General features: G+C 43.8%; 1 protein-coding gene across 2 annotated transcripts in view; it reads right to left on the reverse strand.

The window, feature by feature from the left end:
• COL24A1 (collagen type XXIV alpha 1 chain) overlaps positions 1–17,491 on the reverse strand; it is an 804,368-nt gene that overhangs the window by 203,438 nt on the left and 583,439 nt on the right. For both annotated transcript variants that reach the window (XM_030205800.1, XM_030205801.1), the window contains one exon: positions 5,155–5,262. In XM_030205800.1, coding sequence (XP_030061660.1) covers positions 5,155–5,262 — 108 coding nt within the window. The remainder of the gene's footprint in view (positions 1–5,154; positions 5,263–17,491) is intronic.

Consider the following 17,491-nt stretch of genomic DNA (forward strand, 5'->3'; position numbering starts at 1 on the left):
CTGACGAACACTTGGACAACTTTTCCTGGTCGTGTTTTTCTTACAACCAAGGCACAAAAAGGTGCCCGAAATGAACAGATGACCACCGGAGAGAGTCGGGTATGACCTCCCCTTACTCCCCCAGTGGTCACTAACCCCCCTCCCACCCTCAAAAAAACTTTAAAAATATTTTTTTACCAGCCTCAAATGTCATACCCAGCTCCATGACAGCAGCATGCAAGTCCCTTGAGCAGTTTTAGTGGGTGCAGTGCACTTCAGGCAGGCGGACCCAGGCCCATCCCCCCCCTACCTGTTACATTGCGGGAAGAAACAGCGAGCCCTCCAGAACCCACCAGAAACCCACTGTACCCACATGTACGTGCCCCCCTTTACCCATAAGGGCTATGGTAATGGTGTACAGTTGTGGGTAGTAGGTTTTGGGGGGTTCAGCACACAAGGTAAGGGAGCTATGTACCTGGGAGCAATTTTGGAAGTCCACTGCAGTGCCCCCTAGGGTGCCTGGTTGGTGTCCTGGCATGTGAGGGGGACCAGTGCACTACAAATGCTGGCTTCTCCCACGACCAAATGGCTTGCATTTGGTCGTTTCTGAAATGGACGTCCTTGGTTTCCATTATTGCCGAAAATCAGAAACGACCAAGTCTAGGAACGACCATCTCTAAGGACGACCAAATTTAAGGATTTGTGTGTCCCTGACAGTATTATCAAAATGAAAGATGGACGTCCATCTTGTTTCGAAAATACAGGTTTCCCTGCCCCTGGATGGGGACGTTTTGCGAGGACGTCCTCACCAAAACTTGGACGTCCCTTTCGATTATGCCAGTCTATGTCTCATTAATCCATGCTTTTGAATATGCTCTGTAATTTTGTTCTTTATAATAGTCTCTACCATTTTGCCCGGCACAGACGTCAGACTCACCGGTCTATAATTTCCCAGATCTCCTCTGGAACTTTTTTTAAAAAATCGGTGTTACATTGGCCACCCTCCAATCTTCCAGTACCACGCTTGATTTTAAGGATAAATTACTTATTACTAACAATAGCTCCGCAAATTCATTTTTCAGTTCTATCAGTACTCTGGGATGAATACCATCCGGTCCAGGAGATTTGCTACTCTTCAGTTTGTAGAACTGCCCATTACATCCTCCAGGTTTACAGAGAATTCATTAAGTTTCTCCGACTCGTCAGCTTCGAATACCATTTCTGGCACTGGTATCCCACCCAAATCTTCCTCGGTGAAGACCGAAGCAAAGAATTAATTTGATCTCTCCGCTACGGCTTTGTCTTCCCTGATCGCCCCTTTTACTCCTCGATCATCTAGCGGTCCAACTGATTCTTTTACCAGCTTCCTGCTTTTAATATAACAAAAAAATCTTTTACTATGTGTTTTGGCCTCCAATGCAATCTTTTTTTCGAAGTCCCTCTTAGCCTTCCTTATCAGCGCTTTGCATTTGACATGACATTCCTTATGCTGTTTCTTATTATTTTCAGTCAGTTCCTTCTTCCATTTTCTGAAGGATTTTCTTTTAGCTCTAATAGCTTCCTTCACCTCACTTTTTAACCATGCCGGCTGTCGTTTGGTCTTCTGTCCCCCTTTTTTAATACGCAGAATATATTTGGCCTGGGTTTCCAGGATGGTGTTTTTGAACAGCATCCACGACTGATGTAAATTTTTGACCCTCACAGCCCCTCCTCTAAGTTTTTTTTTCACCATTCTTCTCATTTTATCATAGTCTCCTTTTTTTTAAAGTTAAACGCTAATGTATTTGATTTCCTATGTATACTTACTTCAAAGTTAATATCAAATCCGATCATATTATGATCACTGTTATCAAGCGTCCCCAGTACCATTACCTCCCGCACCAGATCATGTGGTGCTCCACTAAGGAATAGGTCTAGAATTTTTCCTTCTCTCATTGGCTCCTGTACCAGCTGCTCCATAAAGCAGTCCTAGATTTCATCAAGGATTTTTACCTTCCTAGCATGCCCCAATGTTACATTTACCCAGTCAATATTGGGGTAATTGAAATCAGAAATTATCATACAGTTCTACCCTATATTCAACGTGTTTGTGGGTAACTATGACAGGCAATAATGAAAAAAAGTGGAGAAAAAAAGAAGACCTCAGAAACTTCGGAACTTCCTCGTTCTTAAAGGACACGCCTTTTATATAATGAGGGAACCACTTCAATCATACGTCTTCAAAAAAAACTTCACTATAGCAAGTTCACAAAAACCATGTCATTGTACCCTTACAAACACTTGTGTGGAGACTCAATTTTCATCAAACAAAAACTTGGAAAAAATACTTATCTTTGATGCCAATGTCTCCATAAGTTTTTATAATGTCCAGCCTTACACAGATGTTTTCTCAGTTTCCATAAAATGAACTTGTTGTAGTGGAGTTTTTTTTGAAGACGTATGATTGAAGTGGTTCCCTCATTATATAAAAGGCGTGTCCTTTAAGAACGAGGAAGTTCCGAAGTTTCTGAGGTCTTCTTTTTTTCTCCACTTTTTTTCATTATTGCCTGTCATAGTTACCCACAAACACGTTGAATATAGGGTAGAACTGTATGATAATTTCTGATAATATTCTACTCATTCCGGGATTTTGCAGGGTAATTGAAATCACCCATTATTATTGTGGTGCCCAGTTTGCATCCCTAATTTCCTTTAACATTTCTGCATCCGTCTGTTCATCCTGGCCAGGCGGACAGTAGTACACTCCTGTCAATATCCTTTTCCCCTTTACACATTAAACTATGGACGATAAATTCCTATAAGGATTTTTGGTTTGGAATCTGCAGTGCACTAAACTGGTAAAGTGGAATACAAATGCTCATATTAAATTAAATGTAAGATACACATGTATTTACAAAATAGCACTTATGTGGAATTTTGCCATTTACATGTGTTACTTAGTGTGTACTTTATAGAATTACCCTGTCCTCTAAATGACCCTTTGCAAATTCTATTCAGCACATTGTATGACTTTTCTTCAATAGTACCTTCCTTCTTGACACCTTCCCATACAGGTCATGGCTGTGGAGTAATCTTGAAACTGCTGAATAATAGGTACTTTTACAATACTAATAATCTTAGGCCTCACAGTAACCTTCTTCTGCAGTTTTGTTAACTCAAAGCTACAGCCTTTGACAGGGATGGCATGATCATGGCAGTGTCTCGGTGATGCCAAACTATTTCCACTTTACTGTGATATATCTAATAGTGCTCCAAGAGACACTCAAACACATTGATATTTTCTTATAGCCTTTCTCAAAGCTGTACTTTTGAATACCTTTGCTCAGAGTTCTTTTGGCAGCTTCATGTTTGCCATTTTTAGACCTTTGTAAAATTTCTACTGTAATTTTGAAGTACATTATTTTTAGACAATGTGAAAAATGTAGAAAGGTGGAAGAATTTTACAAGGCAATATATTTATTTATGAAACTTTTATACCACCTCTCTAAACCACAGTTGAATGCCCAGGCAGTTTAAAATATTTTACATAGTAACATTATCTGAATAATTATTTACTTTGGAAACAACTAGACAATGTGATCCCAATTCAAATTAGTGGGTCTATAAACAGTGACCAATAGTTTTTAGAGATGGATTAATGTATCCTGAGGTTATGCTTTCAAAATTCTATCAGGATTGCAATGTTAATGTAATATCACAAATTAGGGGCTTTCATATCAATTTATACTGGGATGTCATACCACGCAAAAAAAAAAAAGATGAATTGTATTATTCTAATTTCAGGTTATATGCAATATATCAGTTTTTACAGTATGATCATGTTAATCTTGATGGAATTCTCCACGAGCGCATAATGCAGAATTTGTGCAGAATTACCAACTTAAGCAGAATTCTGCATAAGGGTAGGAGGCAGATGCAGCAAAATGGTTGCTGTCTGTATTCTCTCTCTCTCTCTCTCTTTCCCCCACTGCTTTGCAAGACAAGATGGTGAATGGATATACCAGGCTTTGTCCTCCTTCTCTATCATCCTGGGCCTGACTATTGATTTGAACTATGTGGGACTGGATGCCTGCATAGTTTTTAACCAGCAATTGGAAGATAAGTGGCAGAGAAGGAGGATGCCATCTGAAGTGCAAGTCATTTGTCTCTTCCTCTTGCTGTATGATTGGGGTGGGGTTGGGAGAGGTTGGCGCATGCTGGGGGAAGTGGAGCAAACCAGGACTATGTCATGTTAGGGCAAGGGTAGGAAGGAAGAGCAAGCCAAGGGGTGTACCACAGTGGGAGAAGGCAAGATGGGAGGCTAGTGAGGAAGGCTGAGAACATGGGGAACTAGGTTTGATTTGCCCTACAGCACCTTGTGACTCTGGGCAAGTCACTTAATCCTCCACTGCCTCGGGTACAAAGAAACTTAAGATTGTTAGCCCACTAGGGACAGAGAAGGTACCTGCATATAATTTAAAAAATGTAAACCGCTTTGGTTGAAGCACCAAAAATCAGTATATCAAATCCACCTCTCCCTTTACTGTAGTGGTTGTATTAGGGGAGGGGGTGGGCAGAATAAACTGGAGGTATACGCCTGAGAGTTGGGGGATATGTGCCTGAAGGGAAGAATAAAGATAGGTTAGGAGTATGTGCCTAAATGGAAGGAATTACAGCTAGGGGTATGCAACTGGAGGAGGGAAAGAGACCCTGGGGACTGAGATCTGGGGGTTTTGCTGAGAATTAGGGAGTGAGACAAGAGGTAGAGAAAACTTTGGGATGGGAAGAGAATTATGGAAGATAGGAAAAAAAAGAAGAGGAGAAAAGAGAGTGGAGTGGGAGCAGGGGAAGAAGGCTGGGAGGTGTCTACCCTGGAGAAGGGGCTGAGAAAGTTGGGGGCTGAACCTGCTAGAGGCAAGGTTTCAAGATAAACTAAGCTAGGTTGAGCTGAGAGAAAGAAACGTGAAGCCCAAGGAGGTAATAAGTTGGGGGAGGGCTCAAACATTTCCCCAGAAAACCCAGAAATTACAACAGACTCTTTCTATTATTTATTGGCCTTATAACATTTAGTTACACATGCAAAGTGTTTCCATAAATGTACTGCTATAATTAGTTTTCCATGAGAAAGATGTTCTGTTTATCAAGACAAATTAGATGTTAATGCTTACTTTGAAATCAGAAAACTGCTTTACTTACAGGCATGCCCATTCTGCCAGGCTCACCAACAGAACCTGCAATTCCTGGTATTCCCACCTTTCCTTTTTCACCATCTTCTCCAGGAGGCCCTCGGTCTCCAGCATCACCCTTAAATGTAGAGAAAACATACTTCAGACTATATATTTTATTTTTAACTGTACGAGAAGGTGTTATCTAGTGATGGAAACTGGAGAGTTGGAGAAAGGGATACCTTGGTTCTAGTACTGGATCCTAGTGAGACAGTTTTTCAAATCTCCCTGTGCTTAACCTGAATCTATTGCAATGCAAAGTAATTAAAAATGGCCCCCGATAATTCTCCAGTTAAGAGAGAGAGGGAGAACCCCCCCCCCCATTTTGAAAAACACTGGCACAAACTAAGCTATACAAAGCTACTATCATATCTCTTTCTTGCTCTCTTTGATTTTTCTTAAAGAGAATCCAATACAGTAAGGTGATTCATTTGTAGAGTCTACTGCAGACCAGTTAAACACTGATCATAAACAGACTGAGAGCTTCCTAAAAACATGGATCATTTAATATGAGAGGCACAAAGATCCCGATCTAGTACAGCTATGTTAGCCATAGATGCAGAAAAGGCTTTTGACCGGGTCAATTAGGGGTTTTTGCAAGCAGTGATGAATCGCATGGGCCTTGGAGATAATTTTGGTACCTGGCTGGCAGCCTTATATGCAGATCCAAAGGCATGCCTTAATATTAATGAGGGAAATACATCTTTATTTCCAATTGGTAGGGGGACTAGGCAGGGATGTCTCTTGTCGCCTCTTCGGAGCAGACGCTACCTATAGTGTTGGAGATCCTTGGGGAATTTGAAAGATATGCTGGTTTAAAGGTTAATGTCGATAAAAGTGAGCTATTGGGGATTTCTCTAACCCACATGGAAGAGAGTAGATTGAGAGCACTGTTTGCTTTCAAATGGGCCAAGAATCACATTCGATAGCTGGGGATTCAGATTCCCAGGGATCTGAGAAGGGTGTTTAGCAGTGGTGTGCTGGAGCAGGCTCTCACAGGCTCGCAAGAGCCGGTTGTTAAGTTTTTAAGAATTTTGGGAGCCGGTTGTTAAAGTAGGGCCCTCCATGGCTACTTTAACAACTGGCTCCCAAAATGTGGGCTTGGGCCCCCTGCTGAATTCTGTTTTACTTTGCTGGTGGGGATGCTGATCCCTGCCAGCCAAGTAAATTGTCACGTCTATGGCCGTGACCACCCTCAGCCTTACCTTCTTTCTGGGGGTCAGCAGCTCTGCTGGCTTCTGTCTGTGTTTGTGTTAGTCTTGTCTCTGTCCTGGTGTGCTGGCTGCTTCCAGCATGAACCTGATTGCTTCACTAGACCTCATCTGTGTGGGCTATGCCTCTCTAGGGAGCCAGCATCTAAGATGGCTGCCACCGGCTCTGTGCCAGCTTCCAAGATGGCTCCTGCTTGTCTTTCCTGTGGGCTCACTTCCTATGTGTGTCAAGCCTCTATTTGGGGTCAGTGTACTTCCTGCTTCTGTCCTTCTGCTGGTGACTCATCAGTGAGAGCCTTCATAAAGAAGTGATGTGCTTGCAGTCAGGGCCTTTGCATAAGTGTTATGCTCTTAGGCCAGGTCAGGTTAGTAAGTGTCTGCAGCACTACTGCTTAGCCTCTCTCTGGGTTCTAGCCCAGTTTCTTTCTGTGTCTGTGTCTCTGTTGTCCTTCCGTGGGGGGTCTTCCCTGCCACTGTCTGTCTGTGGACTGCGGGTCCTTCCTGGCTTACCCTGTGTTTGGGGTGAAGCCTCTGTTCCTGGCTTACCCTGTGTTTGGGGTGAAGCCTCTGTTCCTGGCTTACCCTGTGTTTGGGGTGAAGCCTCTGCTCCAGGCTTACCCTGTGTTGGGGTGAAGCCTTTGTCCTGGTTTACTCTGTCTGTTCTCCTGTCTGCCCCAAAGACCCTTGGCCTGTTATTCCTGGTTACTCTGTTTGCTCTGCTGCCAGCCCAAGACCCCTGGCCTGTTCTGCCTGGTTTGCTCTCTTTACCCTGAACCCTGCCTTGCCTAGCCTGTGTGCCTACCCTGCTTGTATATCCTGAGGGTATATCCTGAATCCTGTATCTGTCTGGCTAGTGTGTTTTCCTGGGTGATTATTCCTGTATCCTGTCTCCACCTAGCTAGAGGGTTTACCCTGTGGGTATTCCCGGTTCCCCGTTCTGCCTAGTGTGTATGCTGCCCTAGTCCTTGCTCCTGTTAAGCTTCTGTACGCGTTGTGTTCCTTGGTCTGTCTTCTGGGTCTTGCTAGTGGCTGTGCAGCAGCACACTGTCTGTGTTTAGTTCCTAGTCCAGTCTCCCTTGTGTTTCCTAGACCCAGGGTGGGTCCTCTGGATCTTCCGTTCCTGCCTTATCCTGCAAGTCCTGCTGGCCACCTGCACTTCGGAGCTCAACTCCGGAGGAACGGTGGCTAAGTGCAGGTGAAGCTGTTCCTGTTTCGTCTGTTCTAGTTGCCTGCCTTGTACTACTCCAGTCCAGAGTTCCAGTACTGCTCTTCTGCGTTTCCAGTCCCGAGGTGGTCTTGCCTGCTGCTGCCGCTTTCTCGGCAGTGGCCCAAGGGCTCACGAACTCCAGTCCTGCCTCAAGGACCTGAGAGAATGCCAAGGCTCTCAAGAACGCAACATAAATAGACTGCTGCTGCTCCCCACTCCTTGTTTCCAGCTCTGAGTAGCAGGCTGGGACTTCTCCAGCATGTGTGAGAAGTTTCAGCATGCTGCTCAGAGCAAGACGTTGGGAGTGGTGATAGTCCATTTATTGGCTGCCAGCAAAGGTATGCCTAGTGTGCCCGCACGAAGGGAGGAAGGAGAGAGAAGCAAGTGTTGCTCCCCCTCCCCCCCCCCCGGCCCTTCCAACTGCAGAGCTGGCTATGTCCGGAGAAAGAGCCTGTTGTTAAAAATTTACCAGCACACCCCTGGTGTATAGTTTAAATTATGGGAGGATCGTGGACCAAATTCAGGTGGAGTTATCCTGATGGAAGGGGTTGTGGCTTTCCTGGTGGGGGCGCATGACAGTGGTGAAGATGAATGGGCTGCCTAGATTGTTATTTCTGTTTCAGTCACTGCCAGTGGCGGTTCCGAGGTGGACACTTAAACAACTGCAGGGTTTTCTGTCACAGTTTATTTGCAGATGATTATAGACTGGGAGGGGGGGAAAACAGTTAGAGGCAGATGCAGCAACCAAACGTAAAAAAATCAAAATCGTTAAAGTCCCTAACGATTTTTAAAAAACGAAGAATGCACCAAAAAAAAAAAGTCACACATGCTCAGATCGGTATTCAAACGTACAATGTATCAAAGAATCACAATACACATCGGTAATCGGCCCCTAAATCATGCGCAGAGCAGCCAAGCGTTTTGCTGGCTGCTCTGCGCATGCTGCAAACGTAAAAACAAACAAAAAAAAAAGCCACAACACATACACGTGGCTACCCGGTCAGCAAAATCCAAAACAAGGATCGGGAGGGGGCAAGGGCGCTCATCAGGAGCGTCCTGTATGGACGGCCTTGCCCCCCCCCCCGCTGCTCCCCACTTTCCGCCGCTCCCCCCCCCCCTGAAAAAGCAAAATGCTAGCTGCCCCGGTCCCCCTCCCTTCCTGTTCCTGTGTTCTGCAGAGCTAACTCCGCCTCCCGTCATTCTTTCGCCCCGGGCCCCGCCCCTGCTGCCCCCCCTGAGGTCGACTACGCCGCTCCCCCCCTCCACCGAGACCCCCCTCCCTATTAACGACCCGAGCAGCGCCTCTCACCTCTTTCTGAAGCGCTGCACGGGCAGGAAGATCTATTGTGTTGGTTGTAGAGTCTCCATGACGTCTCTTCTTCCCTGGCCCAGGCCCCGCCTCAAGAAGGAGGCGGGGCCTAGGCCAGGGAAGAAGAGATGTCATGGAGACTCTACAACCAACACAATAGATCTTCCTGCCCGTGAAGCGCTTCAGAAAGAGGTGAGAGGCGCTGCTCGGGTCGTTAATAGGGAGGGGGGTCTCGGTGGAGGGGGGGAGCGGCGTAGTCGACCTCAGGGGGGGCAGCGGGGGCGGGGCACGGGGCAGAAGAATGACGGGAGGCGGAGTTAGCTCTGCAGAACACAGGAACAGGAAGGGAGGGGGACCGGTGCAGCTAGCATTTTGCTTTTTCGGGGGGGGGGGGGGAGCGGCGGAAAGTGGGGGGCAGCGGGGGGGGGGGGGGGGCAAGGCCGTCCATACAGGACGCTCCTGATGAGCGCCCTTGCCCCCTCCCGATCCTTTTTTTATTTTTTTTATTTGATGTGTTTTCTGACGTCCTTTGGACCAATCACAGCGCTTTTAGCTCTGCTAATGCGCTGGGATTGGCTCAAAGTTTGTTTATTTTTTCACTTAATGATTTTTCCTGGCACAGAGCTGTCCTAACGAGAGGTCCAGACCTCTCGTTAGATTTCCTGCCTTTTTCCTGCGTAAAGGCAATCGGAAAAGGTTAGTGCATGTCGTTTCAATGGGGTTTTCACACTAATTGCTCATCTCCATTCCGTTTTCGTTAGCTGCTGGCTTCCTCGGTAAAAGCCCTTTGATGCATGCAACGGATCAAATTTTCCTTGTTGGAGGGTCATTAAAGGCTCATTTAGCTTTAGTGCATCTGCCTCTTAGTCAGGTGGAGCAATCGTATAGCCCTCACAGGCCAATGAGTTCCTACTTGTGGACTACTGGAGTGGGAGTGATTTTGGCTGGGATACAAAATCCGTTTGTTAGGCATCTGGAGGAACTGTGGGGAGAAGTGTGGAGGAAATGGGGCCAGACAGATAGGGTAGCTATACTTGAATCTTTGCGATGGGAGCCAAAATTTAGGGCTGTGAGAGAAAATGTCATATTTGTGCAGTGGGAACAAATGGGTATATTGAATTTCCGAGCTGTGCTGCAGGGGGGTAGGATGAAGAGTTTTGATACGCTGTGCTCCATGTATGGCCTGCCTGGGGGAGATATGTTTTCCTATTTACAGATTCAACACTTTGTGGGGGACACTGGGTTGGAGGGAGGAGAACCCTCAAGAACTGGAAAGTCTAGAAAAACTGTGGCTTCTGTTGAGGAGGGTGCCCCGACCAATATCAGTGATTCATAAATTTCTTAGGGGATGTGATCCCAGGCCATTTAGTTTTCAGCGGGCTTGGGAAGAAGATCTAAAATGCTGCTTTTCTGATCAGGAGTGGGAAGTTATTTGTGGGGAGGTTCAAAAAGCCTCAGTGTGTGTTTTGGTGCAGGAAAATGCATACAAAGTCCTCACCAGATGGTATTACACACTGGAGAGACTGCAGCGGGTGTATCCGGGTACATCGGGCTTATGCTGGAGGTGTAAATTTATTTATTTGTTATATTTGTATCCCACATTTTCCCACCTATTTGTAGGCTCAATGTGGCTTACATAGTACCAGAGCGGCGTTTGCAGACTCCAGTGTAAACAAATACAAAGTGATGTTGTGGTAAGATAAAGTTCATGTGGCACAGCCACATTAGGGAATCATACAACGGAAGTGTTGTGTTATGTCCTTTGAACAGGTTAGTTTTTAGTGATTTCCGGAAGTTTAGGTGCTCGTATGTAGTTTTCAAGGCTTTTGGTAATGCGTTCCACAGTTGTGTGCTTATGTAGGAGAAATTGGATGCGTAGGTAGATTTGTATTTGAGTCCTTTGCAGCTTGGGTAGTGCAGATTTAGGTACGTTCGTGTTGATCCGGATGTGTTTCTATTTGGTAGGTTGATCAGGTCTGTCATGTATCCCGGGGCTTTGCCGTAGATAATTTTGTGAACCATAGTGCAGATTTTGAGGACAATGCGTTCTTTGATTGGGAGCCAATTTAGTTTTTTGCGGAGGGGTTTTGCGCTTTCAAATCGTGTTTTTCCGAAAATAAGCCTAGCTGCTGTGTTTTGAGCGGTCTGAAGTTTCTTTAGTGGTTGTTCTTTGCATCCCGCATAGATTCCATTGCAGTAGTCCACCTGGCTTAGTACCATTGATTGTATCAGGTTACGAAATGTTTCCCTCGGGAACAACTGTTTTATGCGTTTCAGTTTCCACAATGCGTGGAACATTTTCTTTGCTGTGGATGTCACTTGGCTCTCTAGTGTTAAGTTGTGGTCTATTGTAACGCCAAGGATTTTCAGGCTGTCTGAGATAGGGAGGGTATAATCTGGGGTGTTGATAGTTATGGGGTTCTCCGTGCTGTGTTGGGATGAGAGGATGAGACAGTGTGTTTTTTCTTTATTGAGCTTTAGTTGACATGCATTTGCCCAAGAGTCCATGATGCTCAAGCTGTGTAAATCACAACTGGGCTCATTTTTACATATATGCCCCAGAGTGGTTCCCTTTTGGCAGGCTGTTATGAAAGCGTTGGTAATTTTGATTGAGTCATCTTTGGTGTGTCTCTTGGGTTTACATAATGAGAGGGATTCTTGGGAGGAGAGCAAATGGTTGCGATGGGGGCTGGCAGCAGCCAAGTGCCTCATAGCACAGCATTGGAAGAAAGTAGACCCCCCCCCCCGACATTAAGTGATTGGAAGGGCAAACTGGGTCAGTCAATACAAATGGCGCGCCTTATGGCATACCGCAGAGAGGGGTTTCTGCGACATAAAGGTGGGTGGGCTTGATTCCATCAGTGATTAGCACGCATTTAGGATGGTGGAGAATTAGAGGATGCAGGTGGGCTTGGAGGGGGTGAGTAAGGAGAGGGGGAGGGGGTGAGGGAGAGTGTCCCGAAGAACCAAGGGGCATTCTCATATTGTGAAGGGGCTGGGAGAGGGGATGGTGCATAATATTGGCGCACAGTTTACTTGGGGTGTGGAATTTGTTTGTAGGACTATTATAAAAAAACACATACTGTTGAGGAGTTTATGTAGCTGATAAGCTTGTACAAGATGTCTTAGTCCAGTAATTGTTGGCCCCTGCGCGTGCTAGAGTGAGCAAGTTGTGTTCTTTGTGAAAGCTGACCGGTACAAAACTATTATAATAAAATTTTAAGGTGGAAAAAAACAGTACAAATTGGATTCTCTAACTAACTAGCAGTCAATGAAGACGTTTTGGTACTAGTGAAATATGATCAAATTGAGAAACTCTACAAATAAGACATGCTATTACATTTTGAGCCACTTATAATGCTAAAAGTAAATAATGAGGAAGACCTAACAACACAGAATTACACTAGTCAAATAAAGGCAAAATAAAAGCTTGTACCATAACGTGAAAAGGATCAGTACTCAAAAAGTCCTGCAAAGGACACAAAAATATTAATAAACCACTAGGAGTGGCCTAGTGGTTAGGGTGGTGGACTTTGGTCCTGGGGAACTGAGGAACTGAGTTCGATTCCCACTTCAGGCACAGACAGCTCCTTGTGACTCTGGGCAAGTCACTTAACCCTCCATTGCCCCATGTAAGCCGCATTGAGCCTGCCATGAGTGGGAAAGCGCGGGGTACAAATGTAACAAAAATAAATAAAATAAAAATCTCTCTTTCACATGAGGTTTAAATGGTAAAGAAGAATTTAAAAGGATTCCTATATATTTTGGGGCTCATATTTGAAACAGATAAATGTTCAAAAAATGGCATAAAGCAACAGATGGATGTATTTTCACAAAAACACCCAAATAACTATTCTCAAAACTAATTTTTAAGACGTTTTTCTATGCAGTTTGTCTAAATCTCAAGGGGGTGTGTTAGAAGTGTGTTTTAGGTGGGACTAGGATGGGCTATTTGGACGTTTTTTTGTGTGATAGTGCAACGTTCTAAAAACACCCAGGGCACAAAATAGTCATTATTGAAAAGGACTAGCTAAAAATGTTCTAAGTGCCAAAAAGGTGCCCACACAGACCTGATGACCACTAACCCCTTTCCCACCCCCCTAAGAGCTGAAAGTGACAGTACATACCAGGCTTTATGACAGCTGCAGATATAATGGCCATTCCTCTTACAGCAGGAAGCAGGTCCCTCGAGTAGCCTAGTAACTGGTGCAGTGGACTGTAGAAAAGGGGACCCAGGCCCATATCCCACTCTAACTGGTACACTTGTGGTAGAATGTGTGATCACCCCAAAAATCACAAACCATTTACTGAACCCACATATAGGTGATACCTGCAGGCATAAGGACTAATGTAGTGGTGTACAGTTGGGTACAGCACATTTTTCCTGGAGGGCTCAACATACAACATAAGGGGGTTATCATGTGATGTGTAACTGGGATCTTTTATATGAAGTTTACTACAGTGCCTCCTATGCTGCCCCACTGCTCTGCTGGGATGTCTGCAGGGCCAGACTAGTAAGATTGCTGGCCCTCAGACATCCCAATAGCTTGTTTTTGTGCATTCTTCCCTTGGACATTTTCTGTTGGTTCGAAAATGATGTTTGACACTGGATTTTTGGATGATTTTTGCAAAATGTCCAAAATCGGATTTGGACGTCGTATTGAAAATGCCACTCTTTATCAATAGGAATTTTAATACCCTCAAAGCAAAAGGTAGCAGGAACATAACAAGTACTAATCTGATAAAACCAAAACCTGGGTCTTTGATAAATTCAAACTTAACCTATCTGAGATAGCCAAGATCTCACTGTTTGCTGGCATAATAAGAAAAAACAGCAAGCTTATCAGAAAAAGCCTGTTCATTAGGGATAAAAAATAGACATACAGCTGATATCTTACACCTAAACATCCAAAAAAACATGCATAATTGGACCATCTAAATATTGAAAAGTAAGGCACAGAGGGCTAAAACCTGAGGAACTTGAGATTGACTAAATAATCAGTCTGAATCACCAGCTCCATCTCTCATCTGAAACTATTTTCTAGAAAAGAAGAAAACTATTTATAAACTATTCCTGAAATAATCCCTAGTGCCTCGAAATGTTTTAAAATTAAACAATAATGTAGCATATCAAAAGCTGCAATAATATCTAACATAACCATATCCCTACAAATTTTAATGATCTTTACCAGAAAGATAATGATCTTTACCAAAATAGTTGGCAGCTGTCTGACCTTTGCCCTTTAGAATCTAGCCAGTGCATTTTTTCAAAGTTTGTGTCCCATGATTTATGGCCCATGATTTGTGCTGTAACCAGTTAATTCATGACTTAATGCATTCTTAATAAAAGAGCAGAGGACCAGAAGGATTTTGAGACAGTTCTGAGTGGCCTCACTACCATTATGTGAGACTCTCCATTCTCTCTCCCAAAGGCCTTTGATCTGTATTTTTTTTTCTTGGTGGTGTGTGTGTGTGTGTATTTCTTTCCCTTGGTCTCCTAGAGCTGAAAATAAAGGACCAGGTATGATCTTGTTCTGGGTGGGGTCCCAGGCAATCAAGATATGATAATGATACTCATGAGATTGGCACAATATTAATATAACATCTTAATAGGTATGCATTAGAACATTCAAATAACAGATATGATGCTCATGTTTACACAAATACATTGAAACATTTTATTAGATAGCTGAGGGAGCAAGTGCAGTTGAGATCTATAAACAGGACACGATGTAAACTCATTGGGATAAATAGATGAGTAGCTAAACTGAAAGCAAATTATATGTACAGTTGAATAAGATATGAGGAACTGGTCTTAAGTTACAGGGTATGTGGCAAGCTAACCCAGATAAAGAATGAGTGGATAATTATTTGCATATGTATCAAAGACTTGTGAGCCAGGCTTTTACCTGCTTCCTGGAGTAGAGGTAGTCTTGAGTTAGACACAGCCCCTCAGGGAGTGATTTCCAGAGTGTGGGAGCTACTCCTGAGAAAGCTCACTGGTAGGTATCACATCGCGCAATTTCTACTGATGAGGGTACAGAGAGTGATGCTCCTTAAGAGGACCTTGGAGGCTTCAAAGGTGTGTAGAGGGCTTCTCCCTCTGTTTTCATGTCTGACAATCCTAAATTAAGAATTCTCTCCTGTTCTTCAGTAAGAGCTGGCATAGACAGATTTATAACTGCTGATGTCTGTATTGAAACCTAGTGGTTAGACCTTGTCTTTCACTGACCGTTGCTTCCCCGCATACTCTGCACCCTCAACCACAAGAGTGGTTGCTACTGAATCCTTCTACTTAGAAATAATCAGAATAAGCCAATAAATGGACCTAAAACCATAATATTTTTGGAATAATTAAAAGGTGCCAGAAGAAGTTCTCAATCCAGTACACAAACATATTTTTTTCATTACATGGTATCCATTACACTGCAGCTGTGGAGATTATAACTTCAAGGTAGCAATCTTTTGATCATCTTGGATAATTTTTCAAACTCTGATGCATGGATTGTGAGTAAATATATCAAATTACACAAATGCCTGTTTGACTAAGTGAAATTTGGCTTTGAAGCCTGTGATATAAAAGTAGATCAGGCAAATATCATGAGAACGCAAATTGCTTCTCAAGAGAGTAATAGCAGGAAAGGAAGAGGATAATGAGGGTATGTGATAGTATAGGAAATCCATCCCACTGAGGAGAGGGTAGGCAAGGCAATAGATATTAAGAGCAGAAGTTGTGAAAACTATGTTTCCCAGAGACCATAGTGAAAGAGGTAGCAAATGGGACTGTGGAGTGGAGCAGCTAAACTAGGTGGAGGCTCTGTCCTCATTTGCAGAGATGTGCTCTGACAGATAAAGGAAATAAACTCAGAGATTTGGTTATTTTTGACAATATTAGCCAATGACCCATTTCATAGTTAGGTGTATCTATCTATCTATAGGAAGCTACAAGTAATGCTTCTTTTTAGATAAAAATCCAAGTAAAGGCGATGAAACCCCCATGAGGAATGGATAGCTATACTCTGGATGATACAAGTAAGTAAAAAAATTCCCTAATGCAGATTTACATTGAAATGTGGTACTATGTTCATTGTCTTTCTTTATGTTTATTATTTTATTTTCATTTCCCTAGCCTTTCCTTATTAATTTATTGTCCTTTTCTACATATCCTATCCCCTTTGATTTCTACATGTTCTTCTTCATTTAATTTCCTCATTAATTTTTCTAAATTTTACCATCTTGTTACTTCTATGATCCATTTCTTTTGGCTACCCTTTTTCTTGGACTTTTCTTTATCCTATTTCCACTCTCTCCTTCCCCTGTTCCTCTCTCAAACACCCCTCTTGCTCCTTACCTCCCCATCTCTCCATAATTCCTTGATACTTCACTTATTTCCTTTATCTCTTCCTTCATGTGTCCCTCCTTTCTACTCTCCACTTTCCTCTCCACACTACCCTTTCTCTCCTTTCTCCATGTTTGTCTCTTCTCATACTTCCCTCAGTTCTTCTTTTTCTCTCCCAGTCCCCCCTTCCTCACTTTCCCTCCCCTTTTTTCATCTCTGTCCTTTCTTTCCATTCTTTATCTCTTCCTCCCATCTTTTCCCTTCCGCCTCCTCACAACCTTCCCTCTTCCCTCCCTCCTTCCTCTTTTCTTTTACCTTTCCCCAGCATTCTTTTGCTCCCTCCCTTACCTTCCCCTATTGCCTCTCTCCTTTTCTCTGTTTCCCCCCCATTATAGCACACTCTCTCTCTCCTCCCATGTTCACCCTATGTGAGTTTCTTCCCCCCTCTCAGCTTGCTCCTCTCTCCTTTTTTATTTATTTTATTGCATTTGTATCCCACATTTTCCCTCCTATTGCAGGCTCAATGTGGCTTACAGAGTATGGTTATGACATAATCATTCCATTATATCAGATACATTTAGTGGTGTGCAAAGATTAAGTAAGGGAAGAGAGATGGCAGGTGTTAGTCAGGGTGGGAGGTCAGGTAGTTTTGTAAGGCTATGGGTTCTCTTTATAAGCTTTATGGAAGAGATGTGTTTTCAGAGATTTGCGGAAGTTATTTATTTCGTCAATAGCTTTCAGGGATGTAGGTAGTGCATTCCATAGCTGCGTGCTCATGTAAGAGAAGGTGGTGGCGTGTATTAGCTTGTATTTTAGTCCTTTGCAGCTGGGGAAGTGCAGATTAAGAAATTTGCGAGATGATCTTATGGCATTTCTGGGATGCAGGTCCACAAGGTTTAGCATGTAGCTTGAGGCATCTGCATGAATGATTTTGTGTACAATCGTGCAAATCTTGAATGCGACGCGTTCCTTGAGTGGGAGCCAGTGAAGTTTCTCTCTTAGGGGTTTTGCACTTTCATATTTAGTTTTTCCAAATATGAGTCCCCAAGCATATTCCCTTTCCTTTTCAACCTCCTTACTTCCTCAGTCCCCAGCACACTTCTTCCAGGAGCACCAATGCATCAGAGGGTTTATTTTCTCTATCACACAGGCTGAAGAATTTCAGAATGGCCCTGTTACATGGACAGTGTCAATGATCTTTGGATCAAAGGGCCTCTGCTCTCACTCTGCCCCTAGGCCCCA

Source organism: Microcaecilia unicolor, chromosome 6, assembly GCF_901765095.1.
Source record: "Microcaecilia unicolor chromosome 6, aMicUni1.1, whole genome shotgun sequence".
NCBI lineage: Eukaryota > Metazoa > Chordata > Amphibia > Gymnophiona > Siphonopidae > Microcaecilia > Microcaecilia unicolor.